This window comes from Gymnodraco acuticeps, unplaced genomic scaffold (genome assembly GCF_902827175.1).
Source record: "Gymnodraco acuticeps unplaced genomic scaffold, fGymAcu1.1, whole genome shotgun sequence".
Taxonomy (NCBI): Eukaryota; Metazoa; Chordata; class Actinopteri; order Perciformes; family Bathydraconidae; genus Gymnodraco; species Gymnodraco acuticeps.
In genome coordinates this window covers 966431-988504 of record NW_022991720.1, presented here as the reverse complement: position 1 = coordinate 988504, position 22074 = coordinate 966431, and the positions used below count along the sequence as shown (strand labels likewise).

General features: G+C 41.5%; 1 protein-coding gene and 1 pseudogene across 1 annotated transcript; one reads left to right on the top strand and one right to left on the bottom strand.

Annotated features, from left to right (window-relative positions):
- Positions 1-63: 63 nt before the first annotated feature.
- Positions 64-8649, bottom strand: gpn1 (GPN-loop GTPase 1). The gene is made up of 8 exons (XM_034199005.1): positions 8420-8649; positions 6933-7026; positions 6711-6817; positions 5594-5631; positions 5423-5501; positions 5092-5186; positions 4413-4458; positions 64-422 (listed from the first exon to the last, which is right to left on the bottom strand). The coding sequence occupies exons 1-8, from the start codon at positions 8594-8596 to the stop codon at positions 237-239; spliced, it is 822 nt and encodes a 273-aa protein (XP_034054896.1). The 5' UTR covers positions 8597-8649; the 3' UTR covers positions 64-236.
- Positions 8650-9607: 958 nt separating this feature from the next.
- Positions 9608-22074, top strand: part of LOC117534749 — a 35243-nt pseudogene continuing 22776 nt past the window's right edge.

The window sequence follows — 22074 nt, the reverse complement described above, 5'->3', positions numbered from 1 at the left end:
CGATACCCAGCCCTAGATATTACACAAGTAAAGTGTTAGGAGAGTGAAATGTTGCTTAACGAGTTTCAACACCTGATGCTGTCACCTTCATTCAGATTTCAGATTCCTGTATTTGCCGAACTGAATTAGTTTAAAGAGAGAAAACATTTTGACTAAAACTACGAAGGCTAAAAAGGACTAAAATGTGACTAAAACTAATAACCATTTTCATCTAAAGACTAGATCAAAAATAGCTGCTAAAATGAACACTGCGTCCTGATTGAACTCCGTCTCACCCGCAGGTTGGAGTAGAACTCGTCGAGCACGAGGCTCATGGAGCGCGTCAGGTTTCCAACGTACGACGTTTCCTGGTTCAGAGCGTCCTGGAAAACCTCAAAGTCCTGCATCCACTCAACGGCGAAGCTGTGCTCGATGATGTCCGTCTGAACAGAGACAACAGCTGATCAGAGAAGTAAACAACAACAAACTGAGAGACAACAGCTGATTAGAGAGAGATGAACAATAAACAACACAAGACCTGAGACCTTCCAGAGGCCTGTACTACGAAGCCGGATTTTCGCTAAGCGAGCTAACTTCAGGGTAAACTCTGGGTTTCCGGTCCTACGACCAGAGGTCCCGTTAGTCGGTAATTACCGGACTATGACCGGTAAAATATGCTGAAGACTGGCAAATCTAAATCTCTCCGGTCAAAATGTCCGGTCAAAATAATGTTCCCCTTAGCGCAATACCGCATCAGTTGCACCACTTCTGTGACAGACTAAACGTAATTGAGAATGCAGTTTAGTTCTGTGGGAACGTAATTTTTAGGAGACAGGGTTGGCATCAGTTGCGCCACTTATGTGACAGACAAGAAGAGTCCATTCTAATGTCTAACACTTAATGTGGAGAAAGAGATGTCCTGTATGGGTTGATTGTGCGTTGATCTGTTGGTAATGCCTCGGGGTTCCGGTGTAAACAAATGCATAATGCTGCGCTATACTTTGCGGCCTCACCCAGTTGCATAGCGACGCTTATTGTTTCGGTGTCTTTTAATAAGCAGGTAGTCATATCATTAGCTAGAACTAGCTGGATCTGATCGATATGGACATAAACACGAGTGAAGTCTAATCTGACGAGAGAGAGAGATCAGCTGCTGCTGACGAGTCGACACGCAGCTCTGCATGATCACATGCAGCGGTGAGCGGACAAAACACACACCAGGTTAGAATATCACACGTAGCTATTTTAATTACCTCTCAAACTACCGTAACTAGTTATAGATATGTTAGTTTCACTGTCGGGTCACTCATTACTGTCAGGAGAGGGGAGAGCGCTCCGTTTATTATTCCCGTGTTATTGTAAGTTACTGAACACTTTTGAATAATGTAGCTAATCTACTATGATTAGTTTGTTTAATATCGAATCATATCAATTTGTTTTAAAGCTCAATAAATAACAAAGAAGACCTTTGACCGGCACTTTTCAAATTTTGTCCGGAAGATTTAAACTTTAACGGACATTTTGAACGGCAAAAAAATATTCTAACGGGAACTCTGCCTACGACGCTGGTTCTCTTTTTAGCGGGCTAGATCTCCATGGTAACTGATGATGAACGGCTAACCTGCTCCGGAGCAGGTTAGGTAGCAGGATAAGAGCTCAACTCAGTGAAAGCACCGCCTGCTGACCAATCAGAGCTCAGTGTGCGGAGTTTAAAGCGATCAAGTCATATTACAGGAGAAAGGAAAAACAGAAAAGCTGCCGTCGCAGGAAAGACGGCCGGCAAAAATCACCGACTGTGTGAACGTGAACATTAATAGAATATCACCTCCATCTTCAGAGCAATCTGACTATTATAACATTAGCGTTAAGAAAGCTTACTTAAAGGGATAGTGGAAATGGAACCTCAAATAGTTTTGTTTTAACTTATATACAAGATAATTTACGTACCCAAAACAATCACACCTGATTAAAAAATATAATAATTGCCTTACGCATGTTAGAAGCACTTTATTGCAGCTTCCCCGAAGTTTTTTAGAAACGAAATGTTCGACTCAGCCCAAACCGGAAGGGAAGTGACGAAAACTTAGGAAGACGATACGATAACAAACCATGGCCGTCTATGCAGAATGAACGTGGACTGGTGGAAGGCAAATATACCAGACAAAGAAGAAGGATTGTACGAGGTATCCAAGTGATGATAGCGAGTCAGAACACTCCTCCTCGGCTTTCCTACGAAAATGTCGTTTTTAGGAACTGAATCTGAATCCGGTTCAGTAAGCGACGATGGTGACAATATTGAGCCAGACGATGGACCATTACGTCCTTATGTGTTCGAGCCCGAGCCCGAGGTGATGGTTTCACGGCATGGGCAATGGCGAGGATGACCAGGACCAGGCGCCAGATGATGCACCCCTACGCACAAATAATCTTGACTGGTAGGTCCCTAAGCATAGCTCACGCATCTTAAGATCACCTGTAGCCTTTACAAATATTAATCATTGTTAACCAGTTAAGCCCGAAGGTCCCCCCAGTGGACCCCTCCCACAGTTTTTTTTTTTCCTCACATGTCTCAGGGCTTCTTAACATTTATGAAACTATTAATGTTTCATACCCTTTTAAAGGTAAGAAACTCGCTAACTGACAATAAGAACAATTGTTAGCTAGAAAAAACACAAGAGTAATACCAAGCCTTTGAATTAGCATTGAGCGAAACAATGCTAACTAATGCTAACGCTTTTTTTACACACAACACACGGTAGAAATGCCCTTATACTATCTTAACTGCACAAACAAGATATACGATTTAAAGCTGAGACTCCACAGATTCCACACATGTAATGTCATCACTGTCCGACCTCGAATTCCTGGAGCTATCAGCCAGAAAAGAGAAAGTAAACAACATCCGGTTCCAAAAATATTACAATAATTACGTCTTACCTTTTTTTGATTTGTGATCAAAAGTTGTGTTCAACGGAATAAAACGCATCTCAAGGTTAATCCAATGTCTTTGTGTCACGTAGAATTTTTTACTGATAATCAATCATCATATTTATGGCAATATACTCGGTATAAAGTATTGCCGTCTTACAGTCTTATAGTATTACCTATAGTGAAAATTCTAAGTAATAAAATGATTTTTACAGTGAAAAAGGTCAAATGGAACTGTTGGTTCCCAAATTACCCAGAGGTGATACGTCGATACGCCATTCTCTGCATTTGCTGTCGCACTACAGCCATACAAAACACATCTATTCACCATAATAAAGGTCGGCTATTCACATGCAAATGCTATTGAATGTCCGCCATTGTTTGTGCCCGTCTTCCTCTGCTCTCGTCATCACCCGAAGATTCCCGACGATTCCCGAAGTATTTCGTTTCATTGAGAGGGCGCAGTAAAATTGAAAATAAAATGAAACTAGGCGCATGAAATTTAAAAAAATTGTTTATTATGCTTATTTTTAATAAAAATACATAAGTTAAACCCAAAATTCGCAAATTTCCACTATCCCTTTAAACATCTGCCACAACATAAGTAACCGGATCAGAGTAACATTAAGTACAGTCCGCGGCATATCACTTCATAATGTATCATATATCTCCTGATCTGAGTCAGCTGAGCCGTATCTGGCCGTGCAACACTCACAGTGTCACAGACTGGATGCAGAAGGATTATTTTAAGCAACACATTAAGTTGAGGAAACACTCGAGTCAAATGTAATGAAAGTCAGATGGTGTCTTGGACGGGGCAGTGATATCATAAACCTGTTAATGTACGCATTCAAACACTTGTTCTGTTCCCAGCTGTATTCACCTTGCAGGTGCAGCTCTGTGGCTTTGATCCTGGATCAAGTGTTTAAGTCATGGATGTTTAAAGTTTAACTTCTTCATATGTCTAATATTATAGTTGACTTTTCATTCAGGAAGTATGACGCTGCGCTGTCAGTACGCTTCTCCATTTTGTGATTGGTCAAATGTTGCTAGCCCCGCCCCTTTCATGTGAACGCGCACTCAGCCGGACAGAGAAACCCTGGCTTGAGTTACCGAGTTGATAACTAGCGTCGTAGGACCGCTTAGCGAGATCTCTTTGTTAGGGTTCGTTAAGATAACTCAGAGAGATCCAGGGTCTGCTGATTAGAGAAATAAACATCACAACAAACTGAGAGGAAACAGTTCATCAGAGACATAAAGAAATGTAGAGAATATACAGATTTTCTTTAACTTCTTTTTTTATATAAATAACTTTTAATTGCAATTATCTTTTAACTGTGCAATGTATATCTTAATTATTACCAATACACGACTGCAGATATTGTTTTAAACACATTTTTTGTTTGTATAAATAACTTTTTATTGCAACTCTAACCCCCCCCCCTCCCGCAATGAATAACGTATCATTTTCCTGATTCTAAAGCATTTCCACAGGAACCCCTCACCTTGTTCATGGCGACGATGAAGGGCAGCTTGGTCTTGTAGAGAATACTGGAGGAGGAAACACACAGAGCTGAAAAACTCTCTCTGCGTTATTTGGAGAAACTCCACAACATGTTCACTATTTTCCAGATATGAAATATAATTATTACACATTCACTCTACTCTTTGAAAAGGGTTTGTTAACAGATATAGAAAGAATAGATGGAACTGATATTGTTTAAAAACATATTGACTTTGTCCACATGGTCCATTATTATCAAGGAGAATCTCATTTAATTCATGTTAGTTGTATTTTTGATTATAAACAGCAACATATGTTTTATTTATTAACTGTGACAACAATTATACTACTGTCATTATTAAAAATGAACATATATTACATACTGTTACTATTATTATCTGGTCTGTTAGCGCCCCCTGCTGGATGTAACTTAAATAAATCACATAGCATTTCATCTTGATTAAACTAATGCAAGATTAGTGTTTTTGTTCCTGAATGAAAAACAGCTCAATATTTCACATTTAAATCACTTCATATTTTCTCAGGATGATTTATTTACTAATTATTTAAGAGGCGCTCAGTTCTGGAAAGAGAGTTTTATGAATGTAGTTTTCATTTACAGATTTCTGTCAGTTTAGCAGAGGTGGTGTAGGAGATGGTCTCATGAAGGTGGTGTGTACCTGCAGGCGTACAGCATGTTGCTCATGAAGGTGACGGGGCTCACGCTGCGGGTGGTGTCCATGACGTAGATCACGACGCAGGGGAAGGACGACGCCCTGCAACATATTCATCACAAATACTGAATACAGAGGGAATACTAACATTTATATATCAAAACATAGAAAATGAATGCATAAAATGTTTATTGAAGATGCTGAAATAAATGTGTAAAGAATCAAATATATTTCAACATTTTGTTTATGTTTTTAGAGCTTAGTATTCATTTTTAGAAGTGGCATGACAAACATATTGGAAAATAAACAGAATATAGACTTTGAAAAATAACTTCACCAGAGTCTCAGTGATGATGGTTCCTGACGCAGACCAGGTGAAGACCTCAATCTGACCCGGGGTGTCGATCAGGACGTACCTGCAGGGGTCAAAGGTCATCACAAGCAGGATGTGACTCGCCTGATTTAAATGAAATGTTAATATTATAGTAGTTTACAGGTGAATACTGACCGGTGGTTCTGCTGCTTCTTCTCTAAGAACTGCATCACCTGAGGAACACACATCATCATTTATACTGTGTCTAATACCGTGTTTATAACTGCTGTTAATCAAATGTTTGTACAGTTTTTGTAAACAATTGTTATACTGCATTGATACTGTTTTCCTAGCGTTTTCAATAATGTTTTTATACTGAAGAACACAGCATCAGATCACTTCATCAGGACTTGTTTTACACTTCGCCAATGAAGCGCTTTTCGGGGTCACTTTTGATCAAATATCCAGTAACAGCTTGAATGTTTGTAATAATATCCGGCAGGCCCAATGCTCCTCCGTCATTAGCCTCGTACGTATTCAACAATGTAAATGTTTACAAAAAATGCATTTATAATACTTTGTCCACCACGCCGTATGAAAACAAGCGCTCCCTTACAGAGAGGAAGCAGCTAGAGTTGAAGAAGTTTTCATTTCATTTAAAGATATGTTCGTGCTTTGCTGTCGGCTATTACGTGCAATATTACCATGGTGTACATATCTGCTATTTAGTTTAACTTATTGTGTTATTAATAACGTGTGCATACTTAGTGTTGTGAAAATACTGCATGTCCTCTTCCAACATGAGAGCAACATGATAACAAAGGTATCAACTGTAGCTGTGAACATGACAGGATGTGTGATTACCTAGAAGAGCATCAGGACTGTTTGAGGCATATGATAGCTATGTGATTAACATGATGATTCAGCCTCTATGGAGAGAGACATCAAGCATGCTCATTTCTGACGTGGAGCTAATCTGAAGTTAAACTTTGAATACTGCTTTTCTATTCCTCCATCTTGTGACTGTGTAAACTCCCTCTCTTGGATATCAGCATGTGAAGGACACTGTTCAGGAACTAGTTGATGCTCTGTATGTGATGACTACTTCCATTCTGGAGAGGATCACAGATACATGGATCCTGAGGTTGAAGCTCAAGCCGGAGACGAGTGATTATTACAAATGTAAAGTATTCAGAAAAGTCAGAATTTGGAGATTTAGAGAAAGCCCGATTTGCTGCACTAAAACCTATAGAACACATTACAGAAAAGCAGAATAGAGCCTCTTTCAAATGTGCAGAGCTTTCTTTGAGACCTGGTCGAAGCGCGTGGCGAACAGGTTGAGGGACGTGACGATTCCTCCGTTTGGTCCGAGTCCGTATTGCTTCATCACCTCCTTATAGTTCACCGTGTCTCTGATGTCTGCAGGAAAACACACAGAGTGAGAGTGTGTGTGTGTGTGTGTGTGTGTGTGCGTGCGTGCGTGTGTGTGTGTGTGTGTGTGCGTGCGTGTGTGTGTGTGTGTGTGCGTGCGTACCGATGTTAGCAGGGAAGGGCACCTCGTGCACGGCGGGGTCCAGGTTGATGACGTAAGGAGGAGATTTACGAGTGTGAAGGTAAGACGTCAGCCTCTGGAGGAAACAACAGCTAACACTTATTTATCCTAAACAACAACCAACACTTATTTATCCTAAACAACATCTATCCTTTAGATTGAATTATATATTATATTTTTTTATCTTGTTATTATTTAGTTATAATGTTTTTCTTATTTCAGTTATTATTTTATTATATAATAATATTTATTATATTTGTGATCATATATATATTTATTTTCCGATTTTTTTTATTCAAAATTGTTTTCAAATGTTTTGTAAAAATTTTGAAACAAAGAATGTATTCAATTCTTATTTGTATCACTTTATTTTTATGGTTTTAGTAAAACATTATTATTGTTGTTGCGCAACTAAATAATAATTAATCTCAACCATATCTGTGTTTGTGCTTTATTGATCTCTCTCTCTGTGTTTTAACATTGATTTAATACCGTTATAATAGTGGAATTGAATCAACATAGTATTGAAAACAGTGTCAATACTATTAATACTGTTTTTATAATGTATTGATACTGTTTTTCATACCGCTTTTAATACTATATTGATACTGTATTTATAACTGTTCTAATACTGTATTTAATACTGTATTGGTAATGTTATATCAGTCTTATGCCTAGTCACATGGTAAGCTATACCAAGTGTGTTGTTGAGTTACAGTTTCCAGATTTAGAGAGACCCATGGCTAATTATCAATGGATGTATTCACTTAGAGTGAGCTGACGCTGAGGTCAGAGGGAGTACAAAGAGGCCCTCAGGTCATAATACAGTTAAGTCTTTGTTATTTAATTACTCCTAAAGACGTCATGAGATAATGACCTTTCGACATCTGGACAAGTAATGCATTCAGAGGGAAAACATCCCTATTCGTGTGCTAGTTAAACATGGTTAGGAAAAATGTGTGTGCGTTCATTACAGTAGCTATGCTGTGTGATTGTTGTACTCATGGGGCCACTACACCATTTGACTGCTTGTGTGCAAGGTAGTGTTTCCGCGTTATTATTGATTGTTGGACAACGAAATAATAATTAATCAACTATATCTGTGTTGTGTTTTATTGATTCCTTTCTGTTTCATTATTTCTTGTTGTGAGTGCTGAATTGCCACAACAATACTGTATTTATTACTGATCAAATACTGTTTTGAATACTGTATTGATACTCTATTTGTTACAGTTCTAATACTGTCTATAATAATGAAATTATACTGTTTTCATACTATTTTTAATAATGTATTGATACTGTTTTTAATACGATTTTTAACACCGTTTCAATATCATTGTTTATATTGTTTTTAATACTGTATTGACACTCTGTTCATATACTGTGTGTCACCCTTAGCAGAAGCTGCTAGCTCCCGTTAGCTCTCGATAGCTCCCGATAGCTCCCGTTAGCTCCCGATGCTAACTCACCTGAACGAAGGTTGTTTTCCCGGATCCCGCCATCCCCAGCACGATTAGACACACCGGTTTGTCCCGGGAAGCAGCCCCCGGTATCCCGGTGTCTCTCCCCGGTGTCCCGGTGTCTCCTGAGGCCGCTAAACCCTCCCGGTTCGCAGGTAAATCCTCCGGAACTGCGGAGGAGGCCATGATGTCTGATGTTGTGGTGAACTGCCGTAAAGACACTAGTACCGTCGCAAAATGTGAGGTGGCGGAGTGACCGCCAGAGAGAGCCAAATACCTTATTTAATTACATCAGCAGCTTGTCTACATTTCTAATTCAATATTGTTTTCAAGTTTTATGTAAAAATATTTGAAAACAATAATGCATTTAATTCTTATTTTTATCACTTTATTTTTTATTATTTTACTAAAACATATTTTTTAATATTACAAATCTTTAGTATGTAATTTAAAGTTAGATTTTGTGATTGAATTATATGTTATATTATTATTTTATTTGATATATTTCTATGGAGCCCCTAAGGGACATGAACAACAAAAAAGAGAGAGAGAAAAGAAAAAGTCGGGATAACGTGTGGCGTGTGGTGCAGTGGGTTGTGAGTTGGTATTCGGATCAGGAGGTCACAGGTTCAAACCCCACTGCAGTCAGCATGTCGTTGTGTCCCTGGGCAAGACACTTCACCCCAAATAGTTCACCATGTCTCTGATGTCTGCAGGAAAACACACTGTGTGTGTGTGTGTGTGTGTGTGTGTGTGTGTGTGTGTGTGTGTGTGTGTGTGTGTGTGTGGCTACTGCAGGGTAGCTACTGCAGGGTAGCTACTGCAGGGTAGCTACTGCAGGGCAGGGTAGCTTGTGAATTTACTCCAGGTGGAACTAAAGTCTGATTTAACACTTGATTATATTTCACATCATTAATCCAGATCTTTAAAATAACTAAAGGTATTAAATGCATGTAGTGGAGTAAAAGTACACCATTTACCTCTGAACTGTAGAGGAGTAGAAGTACCAAGTAGCATTAAATGGAAATACTCAAGTAAAGTAAAAGTACCTCTAAAGGGTAGTTAAGTACAGGTCTTGAGTAAATGTACTTAGTTACTTCTCACCTCTGCTTTGAACCTACGAAGTAGATTAGTTTTGTTGTGTCTGTCTGTTGTATTGAGTTGTCTTGTTTTGTGTCCGCTGTTGATTATTTCAGAGACACAGCCGGAGAAGGAGCACTGAGAGCAGCATGGAGGAGAACCAAAAGACCCCTGGAGCTCAGGTCAGTGTGCACTTCATCACAATATATTCCTAACACTGTTATCCCCAAATGAAAGATCACAACCTGTTTAGAAAATACAATATGAATGCACAATATGGTTAGATATAGCTTAGAACGTTGTATACGACACGATAATACTTTAATGATCAAGTCTGAAATGTGACTTGCATCACAGCAGCTCCATGTGTATGGGATTAGTTTTGTATCAGAAAGATAAAGCAACACTTTCTCAGAATAGCACAGCTGATATAAAGGGACACCTAGTGGTTAAAGCACGTTATTTTATTTTATTATTTTTATTGTATTATTAGATATTAATAGGATCCCTATAAAGTATATTCTTTACTCGTTATTCTCTACTAATAGTTCATTAAAGACTGTATATAATGACTATTTTGCACATCCCTTTCAAGATTTCAAGATTTTCTAAGGTTTATTGACATATCATATAGGCCTACACAACTATGGTGTAGTTCTGCATTGAATGAAAAACTTGGGTCGCAGGTTCCTCAATAGTGCATTACAAGACATCTATCAATATTTGTGCGTACCTCCAGCAATGTTAACTATGTTGAAGCACTTATTTTAACTGATATTATACATATGTATTATACTCTTATAAGATGTATGTAGATAGTATAAGAAATGTGCAGAATTTGACAGTTTAATGGTGGAGGTACACACATAATGATAGATGTCTTGTAATGCACTGTTGAGGAACCTGCGACCCAAGTTTTTCATTCATTGCAGAACTACACCGTAGTTGTGTATAATATGATATGTCAATAAACCTTAGAAAATCTTGAAATCTTGAAAGGGATGTGCAAAATAGTCATTATATACAGTCTTTAATTAACTAGTAGAGAATAACGAGTAATGAATATACTTTATAGGGATCCTATTAATATCTAATAATAAAATAATAAAATTCAATAACATGCTTTAACCACTAGGTGTCCCTTTCTATCAGCTGTGCACCTTTATGGTGTAAATACAGCCTATCTACCGATTGGATCAAATATAAAAGTCAGCTGAATTAGTGTTGATACTGCAAGGAGACGTATTGTGTGAAAAGAAATGTAAGATGTTGTTTAATGGCTGATATATTTATGATCCACGTCACGTTTTCAGTTCCTCATGTTTGTCTAGAAGTCTTCTCAGCAGGGCTCTATAAATAGAGAACTACGGCAGATATGTAATATTTAATGCAGCCGAACCGTGTATTACAATGCCGTTATGTGATGACACACTCGGAATAAAGTATTATTTTATTTTTAAAAAATGTTTTTGGATTTCACATCGTAGAAACACCATTTCCCAACGTGCATTGCGGCTAAACCATCCAATCACCGAGCTGAGGATCTTGCCTACGTCTGTTTCCAGTATTTGTTAATGACGATGTGATGTGAGATGTGAGACTGGAATTGCACAGGGGAAATAAGGATCTATGCCACAATTTTAGATGCGGATTTTGTTAAACTAATACATTTGCGCTGTGGACCAACACTATACATTGACGGGGAAGGGGGTAGCAATAAAGATAACACCGCAACATAACAGAAATAATATCGATAGCAGCGTCCCTAGCAACCACCTTGGTAACAATGAAAACGTTGTATCGACACAATTTCCTGAAGTAATCTTCGTAATAACTAGCAAACTAAAGATCATGTGCATCCACTGCGCACATAATCTGAAATAACAACTCATATTTCTCGCATCAAATGACATCAAAACGCATTTTAATGGACAAACTAACCTTAAAATAGGCATTTTCCACCGAGAATAAAACGCAGGTCGTGTTTTTTTATTTCTGCGGAGAGACATTTGAAGATCACGTGGCAGCCATTGGAAATGGATGGTGAAAAAAAACGTAGGGATCCTAAAATTTCAGAGGCGTTTTTGTAGAATTACTACGTCCCAAGTTGTGGACCAACGTAGTTATTACACGGTTAGATGTGAGACTGGGTTGTGATTACACAAACGATTTGTTTGCAACTTATAGTTTTATTTTTGAAATGTATTTTATTTTGCTTGACTCTGAGAAAGTGTTGCTTTATCTCTATGATACAAAACGAATCCCATACATGTGTAACATCAACATACAAATATCAAGATACAATACATGAACAACAAACAACAAACATTTAACATAACAGCGGGATCAGTGAGAGACAACCTGCTCAAAGAGCCTTCAGCGTGCTTCTGATCTGGATTCAGCTCTGTATTTACTGAGAGGACTGACTGGAGCACAAAGGATGCTTCAGTCTGACTTCATTGAATCTCCATTAGATGGTAGCAGTTCATATTCTCTGTTCAGGGGCCTCATTTATAAAACTTTGCGTAGGATTCTCGTGGGAAGGTGGCGTACGTAGGACAAAGCAAGTAAATACGCACACAAATATTCCGATTTATAAAACACTGCGCACACACATCCTACGCCGGGACAATCACAATCAACTTGAAATGCGGCTTAGCTTCTGCCGGCTTCACGTAACGTCCATATTTGCCTATAAATAGTCAAAGAAACTCCCGTATTAATATCCATTAAGACTGACTGCAGGAAGAAGATTGCAGGAAATGACGACAGAACATCTAAAAAATACTTTTCACACAGAGTCAGATGTTGGTTCTTTTGGGGAGGTCGAGACTCGAGACCAATCATATTGTTTGGTGGATGCAGTTTGACCCAGAGTAGCAGCATGGAGGTCGGATTGTCACCAAAATAAATAAATAAGTGGTCTGGAAAAAGTTAATGACCAAAAAAAATACACATAACCTTCCTCAGGCAGTGGCCGTTTATCAATCTCGAGGAAACTGGCTTCCAAGCCAATATTTCAAGGATGCTACGTCATCAAGTAAGTAAGTAAGTAACACTTTATTTATATAGCACCCTTCTCAACACGGATGTACAAAGTGCTTTACAGTACAGTACACAGGACACAATTCAAAGTACAACTATAAAATGTAGAATAAAAGGCATAAAACAGCAGCAGGTAACACATAGGATAAAACATACGACAAAACACCAATAAAAAAGACAGCCACTAACTCACCACCTCCGACGACCCAAAGGCCTGTCGGAACAGGTGTGTCTTTAACTGCCCCTTAAAAATCTCTATTGAGGCCGAGGTTTTTATTATCTGGGGGAGTTTGTTCCAAAACCTTGGGGCCACCACCTCAAAGGCACGGTCACCCTTAGTCTTTAGCCTGGTTCGGGGCACCCTTAGGAGGCCTTGCTCAGAGGACCTCAGGGCCCGGGTTGTGATGTGCGGGTGGATAAGGTCATTGATGTAGGCTGGGGCTTGGCCATGGACAGCTCTATATGTGAAGACCAGTACTTTGACTTGGGCTCTGAGATGGACAGGGAGCCAGTGCAGGGCAGAAAGAATCGGAGTGATGTGGCATGTTTTTTTGGACCGAGTGAGTAATCTGGCTGCAGCATTGTGGACCTGTTGTAACCGGTTTATAGATGCTTTGTTGAGGCAGGAGAACAGAGCATTACAGCAATCAAGCCGGGATGAAATAAAGGCATGGATAGCCATCTCCAGTTCTGCATTGGATAGAAAGCCCCTTAGCTTGGCAATGTTCCTGAGATGGAAAAAACCGGTACGGGTCAGGAGTTTTATGTGTTTGTCTAGTAGCATAGACTGATAGAAGGTTACACCAAGGTTTTTTATGTTTGCCCTAACGTTACCACTAAATGAACCCAGGTGGCTTGCTACCTTAGAGGCGATGTTATCAGCCGCCAAGATCAAGACTTCCGTTTTTGATGCATTGAGCTGTAGGAAGTTGCTTGACATCCACTCCTCAATTGCAGACAGATATGTGATGAGGGTGTTGCAGCAGGACCGTTCCAATGTCCAGCATACTTGGAATTCCACCAAGGCCGCGTCCTTGGTTTGGGGGAAATTTCGAGGCTGCACATGGGTAGACTTCGGATGCTTAAAATCCCCACAATGCTTTGGGCACGGACCAATTTCCCCAAATCTGTGGCGGATAATGTAAGGCGGGGCCTCTCATATGACGCACACCTGCACACTTGCTAGCCTGTTCCACTCTTCGTTTTCCGAATGCCAGGAAGGATTCTTGCCTCGCTTCTGAAGGAAGTGACTCGGAAGACATGTGCTACCAAGCAAACGTACTCGCGTTTGAGAAACACCCAGTGTGTCGAGGGGTGTTTCTCAATGTTAAGGAAGGATCCTTCAGAGCCACTATTTCAAGGATGCTACGTCATCGAATCCCACCGAAGGACTGTTACAATGTCCAAGATCCTTGGAATTCTACCGAGGACTGAGTCCTTCGTTGCAGGACATTTCGAGGCTGCTCATGTGGATCCTCGGCGGTCTTAAATTACCCACAATTCTTTGCGCACGGACCAATTTACAAAATCTTTGGCGTACAATGGCTGAATCCAGGCAGTAGACATTTAAATGTAAGTATGTTCAGTGGTGTAGAAAATGTGTTGGTAAATATGTTACTTTGTTATATTTGTTATCACCATAAATGTGTTCTGTGAAAGTAAAGCAAGTTCATAATTAGCTAGGTACATCGTGAGGTATTTATTTTAGGTAAACAGTTTATGTTGAAACCGTTCGAGAGAGTTCATGTTCATGTCATGTTCATGTCTGTTGCCGGACTGCAGTAAAGCTCAGTTTCTGTATTAAACTGGCAACAGAGTGTTTGGCCTGGTATTAATTAATTACACACGGCATTATACATACTGTGGTTTCTGGTGTTTGCTCAAGGGACTAAGGAACAGACGGAGGCATTTATACGCATCCCTGTTGAGCACCGGCACCCAAGCCAAAAAAAAATGGGACAATCTCAAAACCAAGAACAAGGTGGGAAAGGTTATCTAGACATGATTATATATATTATGTTTTCATATATTAATGCGTGTATGTATTTGGTCTTCACTGTTCAGGAATGCAAGTGTCCTGCCTCAGGACAGGGCAATGAGGACGGGAAACCCACGGCAGCGACTTGGCCCTGGTTTGTCCTATTGGATGAGGCATTAGGGCAGTCTGCGGCAGTCTCGCCCCCCTGCCTGATTGCCTCCATCCAAGAGGACAATCCAGGGCCAAGCACTGCCCAGGAAGGTCAGAGAGGGCATGAGGATGAGGAAGAAAAAGACAAGGAGGACACAGAGAGACAGAGAGGAGGAGGCGGAGGAACGAAAAAGAGGGAGAGAGAGGAGAGCAGCAGAGGCCCGAGAAAGGTCCGAAAGGTTCTTAGCTCTCTTAGAGCATTTTGTCCCAAAATAAAAAATTGAATTCAAATTGAATTCAAATTAACCTTGTTTTGACTTTGCCTCTTTTGTTGATATTTGTGGTTTATGCTACAATGTGCACCAATATGTGTAAAAAAGGTTTGCAGACATCAAGCATGATATATGAAGACAAATTGTATTTTTCAGAATCAGAAACGGGTTTATTTCCAGGTAGGTTCACACGTACGAGGAATTTCACTTGATGTCATGGTGCATACATAACATTTAAAACAGAAATTTGAAAAAAAGTGCAGAGATAGCGAAATATATTAACAACACTGTAACAAAATATAGATATATAGCAATAAAATAAAGCAGTAATTTACAGCAAAATATAGTGCAGTGAATTATAGAATATAAACTTTGAAATATGTGCAGTAAGCAATATTTGAACAATATTTGAATGTATCATCATTAATCATCATTAATGTGATGCATATAGAGTCTACGTTGTGGCTGAGGTAAAGTGTCAGTGGGGGGGCCGGGCCTTGTTTAAGAGGCCGGTAGCGGAGGGGAAGAAACTCTTCAGGTGGCGAGAGGTTTTGGTCCTGATGGAGCGTAGCCTCCTGCCAGAGGGGAGGAGGGTGAACAGTTTGTGTCCAGGGTGGGAAGGGTCAACCACTATCTTCGCTGCCCGCCTCAGGGTCCTGGAGGCCTGCAGGTCGTGGAGGGATGGCAGATTACAGCCGATCACCTTCTCTGCAGAGCGGATGACCCGCTGGAAGAGGAGGTGAGGATGGACTCGATGATGGAGGTGTAGAAGTTCACCATTATCGTCTTTGGTAGGTTGAATTTCTTCAGCTGCCTCAGGAGGAACATCCTCTGCTGGGCTTTTTTGATGATTTGAGGTCCTGGGCGATGATGGTGATTTTATGATATTGTTATGGCTGTTTATCCTCCAGAACTTTTTCAAGGCTGCAAATAGGAGAACGTTTTATGTTAGTTTAGTGGTTCAGTCCTGGAGAGATGATCATTTTACAAAATACAGTTACTCAAGTACATAAGCAGATTGTGACATGGGATTTGAGCAATGTTCTTCACCTGTGCAAAATAGTCATGGTCCAGTGGAGCAACAGCAAGTGCGGACACCTCGTTCACAAGGGTGGTGGATGAGTTGGTGGCCGCCATGCTGCTCCACTCTCACTTTCCCCACCACCTTCATGCACAGTAGGTGGCTGGTTGTCCTCCTCCAGGGCGGCATCTTCTGGAGGTTGGTCGTCCCCAACCTCGACACATATATTGTGTACAATTACACAGGCTGTCACAACCTGTGCACAAGGCAGAGCAGAAAAAGGACAAAACAAAGTGTGATGCATAGTATTGTGACTATGTAATTGTTAGGCATTAAGACAGTCTTAGTATAGCAGGATAAGGATATTAGGATTTCAATTAACTAATTTGCTACAGAAACATTAGAATGATTCATTACCTTGAGAACAAACTCATGATGTACTTCAAGTGCTTCTAAGAAGATACACCTGCGGGTTTTCATCACCCCAAAGGCCCGCTCAATGATTGAGCGACCCCTGGTGTAATGGTAATTAAACCGTTGTGCTGCCATGCCTCTCACTGGCCTCTTATATGGTGTGATAGGGGCCAGGGGTACCTGTAGACATGGGTAGCCACCATCAGCTAGGATGAAATACCCTGGTGGAGGGTAAGTCCCCCTTGCGTAGATGGGGCTGTTCTTAAGGATCCGTGCATCATGCACGTCAGTCCAATTTCCTTTTTTCCATATAGCAGAAGCGCCAATCCTCTTGCGACTGGCAAAGACTCTTCCAAGCTGGCAGAGAGTCCAAAATGGGCCAGATCTTTGAGCTCGCTGAGATGGGTCTTGAGTTTGGTGAATGCTGTTGTCTTTCCTATTCTGAACAAACTAATTGTTTTGCCACAGCCAGTGAGTGCATGACATGCTGGTAGACATCATTGTAGTTGCCGCCCAGTTTCAGGACCATCTCCAACTAAACGGCCTCTTTGAGAAATTCCAGTCCGGTTTCCGTTCCGCCTACAGCACTGAAACAGCTCTGGTCAGGGTCACAAACGACCTGCTGATGCTGATTGTCTTTCCTATTCTGTACTACTTGTTGTGCCACAGCCAGTGAGTGCACCCCATATGATGTTGATGGGGACATATCTCTCTCTCATTCCATGGCCTGCATGCATGTACACTAGAGATGAACCAAACATGTATTTGCTTGCATAATATATGAGCATTACTTCCACACCTGTGTCATCAGACCTCACAATGACGCGGGAATATTACTCTGCAGGATGTATGGCATGGAGCTCCATCCTTGTGTCCGCAGGAAAGACAACAGCATTCACCAAACTCAAGACCCATCTCAGCGAGCTCAAAGATCTGGCCCATTTTGGACTCTGCCAGCTTGGAAGAGTCTTTGCCAGTCGCAAGATAATTTGCGCTTCTGCTATATGGAAAAAAGGAAATTGGACTGATGTGCACAAACTTGGATGAACTGAGGTTCATAATTGCATCAACAACAGATGCAGCCTCGGAAAATCTGCCGCCAACATGGATACATTTCAACAACATGTACAAAGAGCAATGTTTCAGACAGCGATGGTGTCACAGCCCGAACCCAAACCCTTGTAATGGAGTCCTGTTGGCAACGGGTGGATTGTCAGAGATGGGGCCATTCAACCAGTGCTATTTACAAAAACCCCAGCACCTACAGAAGTATTGCAAAGATGCAAAGTGTGGAGAGAGTGGAAAGTGCCAGTGCCTCTCTGTTGGCCTTCCCTGTACAGAGTTCTGCACCTGCTGTGCAGAATGTCAAAATGTGTCCCCTAACGTTTCTGAGGAACCAGACATTTAACATGATATTCTAGTATCTATATACTTGACCTCTCACAGAATGATTGGATGAATTGTATACTGTACTTTGAATTAAGGTTCCAGTTTCAATAAAACCTGTACTATTTACACCTATGTTTTAGAGGCTTGCAATTTAGAACTATTACACTTGATTGTATTGGGTTACTCTTATTCTGACTATTTGGTGATGTAGTTCAGCCACCTGGTATTTCCCTCTCCAAATATAATGACCATCAGAGTGAGCATTATTAACTTATAGGCTATTATGCCACTTATCCCCCATTCGGAATTTGACTGTCTCATACCTCATTCACACCAACGGTGTTTCAGGGCCGGTTCGGAGCTGGAGCTTGAAAAGCACCGGGTTTTCCTCTTCACACCGCAGCGGAGCAGCCTCTTAGCTCCGAAATCCGGTTTGTTTCAAGCACCAACAAATTGTCCGGCTAGAGCAAAAGCACCGCATACGTCACGCTTACGTCGGGGCGGGGGCAGGGGCAGAAGCGGGATCAACTCCTGAACAACAACAAGAAGCCCGCATTTTATCCAGTTTGTACACAACGATGGAGAAACTTAACAACAGCAGTGGTCCACTGAAGAGACCAGCTACCTACTGGGAATCTGGTCTTCCGAAGCGGTACAGAGGAAGCTGGAGCACAATTGGCCATTGTTGTTGTTGTCGGTGTCAGCTGTGAGGGGTTTCCGCACGGTTTGGCTTTATGAAGCAGGCACGCAAACGGTTACGTCATGACGCAAACGATGACGCAATGACGCAGCCATACTTGCCAACCCTCCCGATTTTCGCGGAAGATTCCCGATTTCATTGCCCTCTCCTGCAGTAGCGTGGGGTGGGGAAAAATGTAGGGGAAGCCAATGTTTTTGGGTCGGGGGGGGGGGGGGGGGGGGGGGGGGGGGGGTGGTCAATAACGTAACAGCGCCCGGTAACATTTTACACACATTTGTATCATACAGATGCAGGACTTACACACGCCTGTTATCTAAGCGACAGGTCCGCATGCACTCTCCAGCTGAAACTCTCTCGTCTTATTAATTTAAGCATTTTCTTATTAATTTAAGCATTTTCTTATTAATTTATGCCAACCTCCACCCACCAATGCAATACCAGCCGCTCAATGCGCAGTGCAGATTCGGTAATTAATAAATAAGAAGCATTCATTCACAAACTAAATCAGGAGACCTTTAAAGTTTTACGTTCACATCAAAGTATCAGTATGCGTTGTGTTGATAATGGACGAGACCCGCCGAGTCAGCGTAAAGTTGAGACGATCTCTGTTTAATGTCTGAATCTGATAACAGATAAAATGATCAGTTTTACATACATTTCCCTCAGTGACTCCTCTCATTGCTTGGAACGTTTACAAAAAGGGAAGAGGAAACGTGAGGGACACAATATATACAAAAAGTAAAATCACAAAGAAAGGAAATTAAAGTCCTCACAACAATAAACTCCTGAGCACAGCTCTCCGACCTTGCCAGGTATTTAACATTCAATAAAATGAAGAACACAGAATACAATAATATAAAACACAGAATGTGTGTGATTATACAAAATTAAATTAAATAAACCCCACTGCATATTTACATCTGTTACACTAACACACACTGCAAGTGCAGCAACAGTCCTCGTCTCTGTAATTAGTTCAGTCCGTAGTCCAAAAGTAACACAAAAATATAAACAATCTCATCTATTCAGGTGATCGGGCCCTATATGGCATGCTATCTGCGGTGCTGATTTTCGGATAGCAGCACCCTGTGCTAATTAAACAACTGCAATAAAACAACTACTTCAGACTGAACACCTGCAGCTAAATCCAGGCAAGCAATGCACAATAACCAACAGAACCACATCAGAAATTGCACACATAGCTACACGGGCAGTTCAGGCAACAGGTATGCACAGAGAGAAAGGGGTGTGCATTTCACTCACCCTATTTGAAGAGGAAGGCCATTCTCCTGTCTTTCATGGTAACGAAGTGGTCAATAACAATGTCATAGAACTTCCCAGCGGCCTTTAGGTCCTCCACAACAACAGAGTCAATGGATATTGTGGCTAGGTTGACAAGTCTGTCCTGTCCACACGTGTTCCTCAGATACGTTTTGATCCTTTTTAGACAGGAAAAGGAGCGCTCTGCTGATGTGCTGGTGGCTGGTATCGTGAGCATGAGCTGGAGCAGCTTGTAGACCTCGGAGAGTGTGCCCTGTAGGTCATCCTCAATAAGAAGCTGTATCAGCTCTCCTGGTGGCTTGTGAAACAACCTGTTGTTGTACAGCGTGTGCAGCTCATTCCTTAACTTCTGCTCATCAAAGAATGGATACGTGTTGATCAGCTGAGCCAGCTCACTGCTGGGAAATGCATCAGGGTTGCAGAACGATGTGAATGATGTGTGTTCCAGTATCCGAAAAAAGTGCAGGTGCTCCATATCTGCAAATCTTTGGGTCATGTGCAACACTATGCCGTCAACAATCTGGAAGTAAAGACGCCGGAAAGACACAACCGTTTCCTCGTCTCCTTCTTGGTGCTGGTTAAACCCTTGCTCCAGGTCGTCCCAGCCGCGGCGACGTCGTTTACGTCGGGGCACAGGATCGCCGACTGCTTTGACCGTGTCATCGTAAATGCGACTGAATGTCTCATCTGTTCTTGTGGCTTTGAGAGCGCTGAGAGTGCTCATGATCCGATCCTGGCATTTTTTTATGTCCGCCGTCTTGCTTTGCAGAACCTGGAAGAGTGGTTCTGTGAGGCCGAAAATGGACTGAAAGACCCCGAGCAGGAAGGTGAAGTCAAAATCCTCAAGTTTTTGCTTCAAGGAAGCACTCTGTGCAATGGTCTCTTTGTCCCATCCCGGCTCTGTCATTATCCTGTCAAAAGCGATACAGAGCGACCCGCGTCCTTCATGGATGGCGTGTACTGCGCGGCTTTTAAAATTCCACCTCACAGCAGAACCCCCTGGTACACGCACAGCTCGATCAACTTCAGACAGTAGTGCTGATCTCTTACATGAACGTGAGAAAAAATTGTGGAAGGCATCGAGATTGGCAAAAAACAGTTTGGCTGCTTGGATGTTGTTTGTGCCTTGTGCTAAAACCAAATTTAATTTGTGAGCATAGCAGTGGATGAATAGCGCATTGGGGCAGTGTGCTTTCACTAAAGCCTGAACGCCACCGTGCTGTCCACTCATGCAGCTTGCTCCGTCATAAGTCTGACAAATCAGTTTGTTTGTTGGGCTGTAGTTCCCGATGGCTCTCATGACAACTGATGTTACAGCTTTTGCATCTCTTTCTAAACTGACATCAAAAAAGCCGAGGAAACGTTCACACACACTGCCTTTTTCATTCACATATCTGATTATGATAGTGAGTTGGCACTTATTGGAGATGTCTGATGTGTCATCCACTTGTACAGCAATGAAAGGAGAAATGTGTATTTCTTTATCAGTCTCATCCTGGATACAATGAGCTATGCTCTCAATTATGTCATTTTGTATGGTGTTTGACATACCACTGAAGACTGTTGACGATCCCAAGTGCTCCGCGAGTGCAGTGTCAAACTCTGCAAATGCACGTACCAGCTCTACAAAATTGCCCCTGTTAGAGCTGCCAGCGGCCTCATTGTGTCCCCTGAATGCTTGCTCTTGACGTGCAAGGTACAGGGCAGCAATGATGAGTTTCCTCAGAATATCCCGGTTCTTTTTTACTTGTTCGTTGTGCTTCTTTGTGCTAATGGTTCTTGCTACATCCAGAGCCTCGTCAATCCTGACGCGTCCAAAAAGCTTTAATTTCACAGCACAATCTATATGATTTTTAGATTTACCGTGCCTCTCAATTGCCCGTGACAGGTTGGCAAGGTCGATGAATCCTGAAGTTGCCCAAGGATTGTTCAGGGAGCACGAACCCTTGTCAAAAAGAAGACATGGCCAGCAAAATAGACGCTGAAGTTTAGCGCTTCCAGTTAGCCACTCCGTGCGGACATAATTGTCCTCATTGAACGTCCGATTAGATCCCTTATTCCTCTGTGTACACAGCTCGAGTGTGGGCGTTGTCCTGCCATCTGCTTTAATGTTTAGTTGCTGCTGTAGCGGAAGTTTAGTGAAGTTATGCTTAATTAAGTACGCCAAATCTCCTCCCTCCATAATGCTTCATTTGCTTGATCATTTCTAACGGCGGTGATGACAGTTACAGTATTCAAATTGATGTTGATGTGATTGGATGGCAGTGTCCAATCAAATCGCCAGCCGCCAGCCGCCCCTGAAGGGAAGCTAGAGGCGGCTGGCTTCCCCTGGCA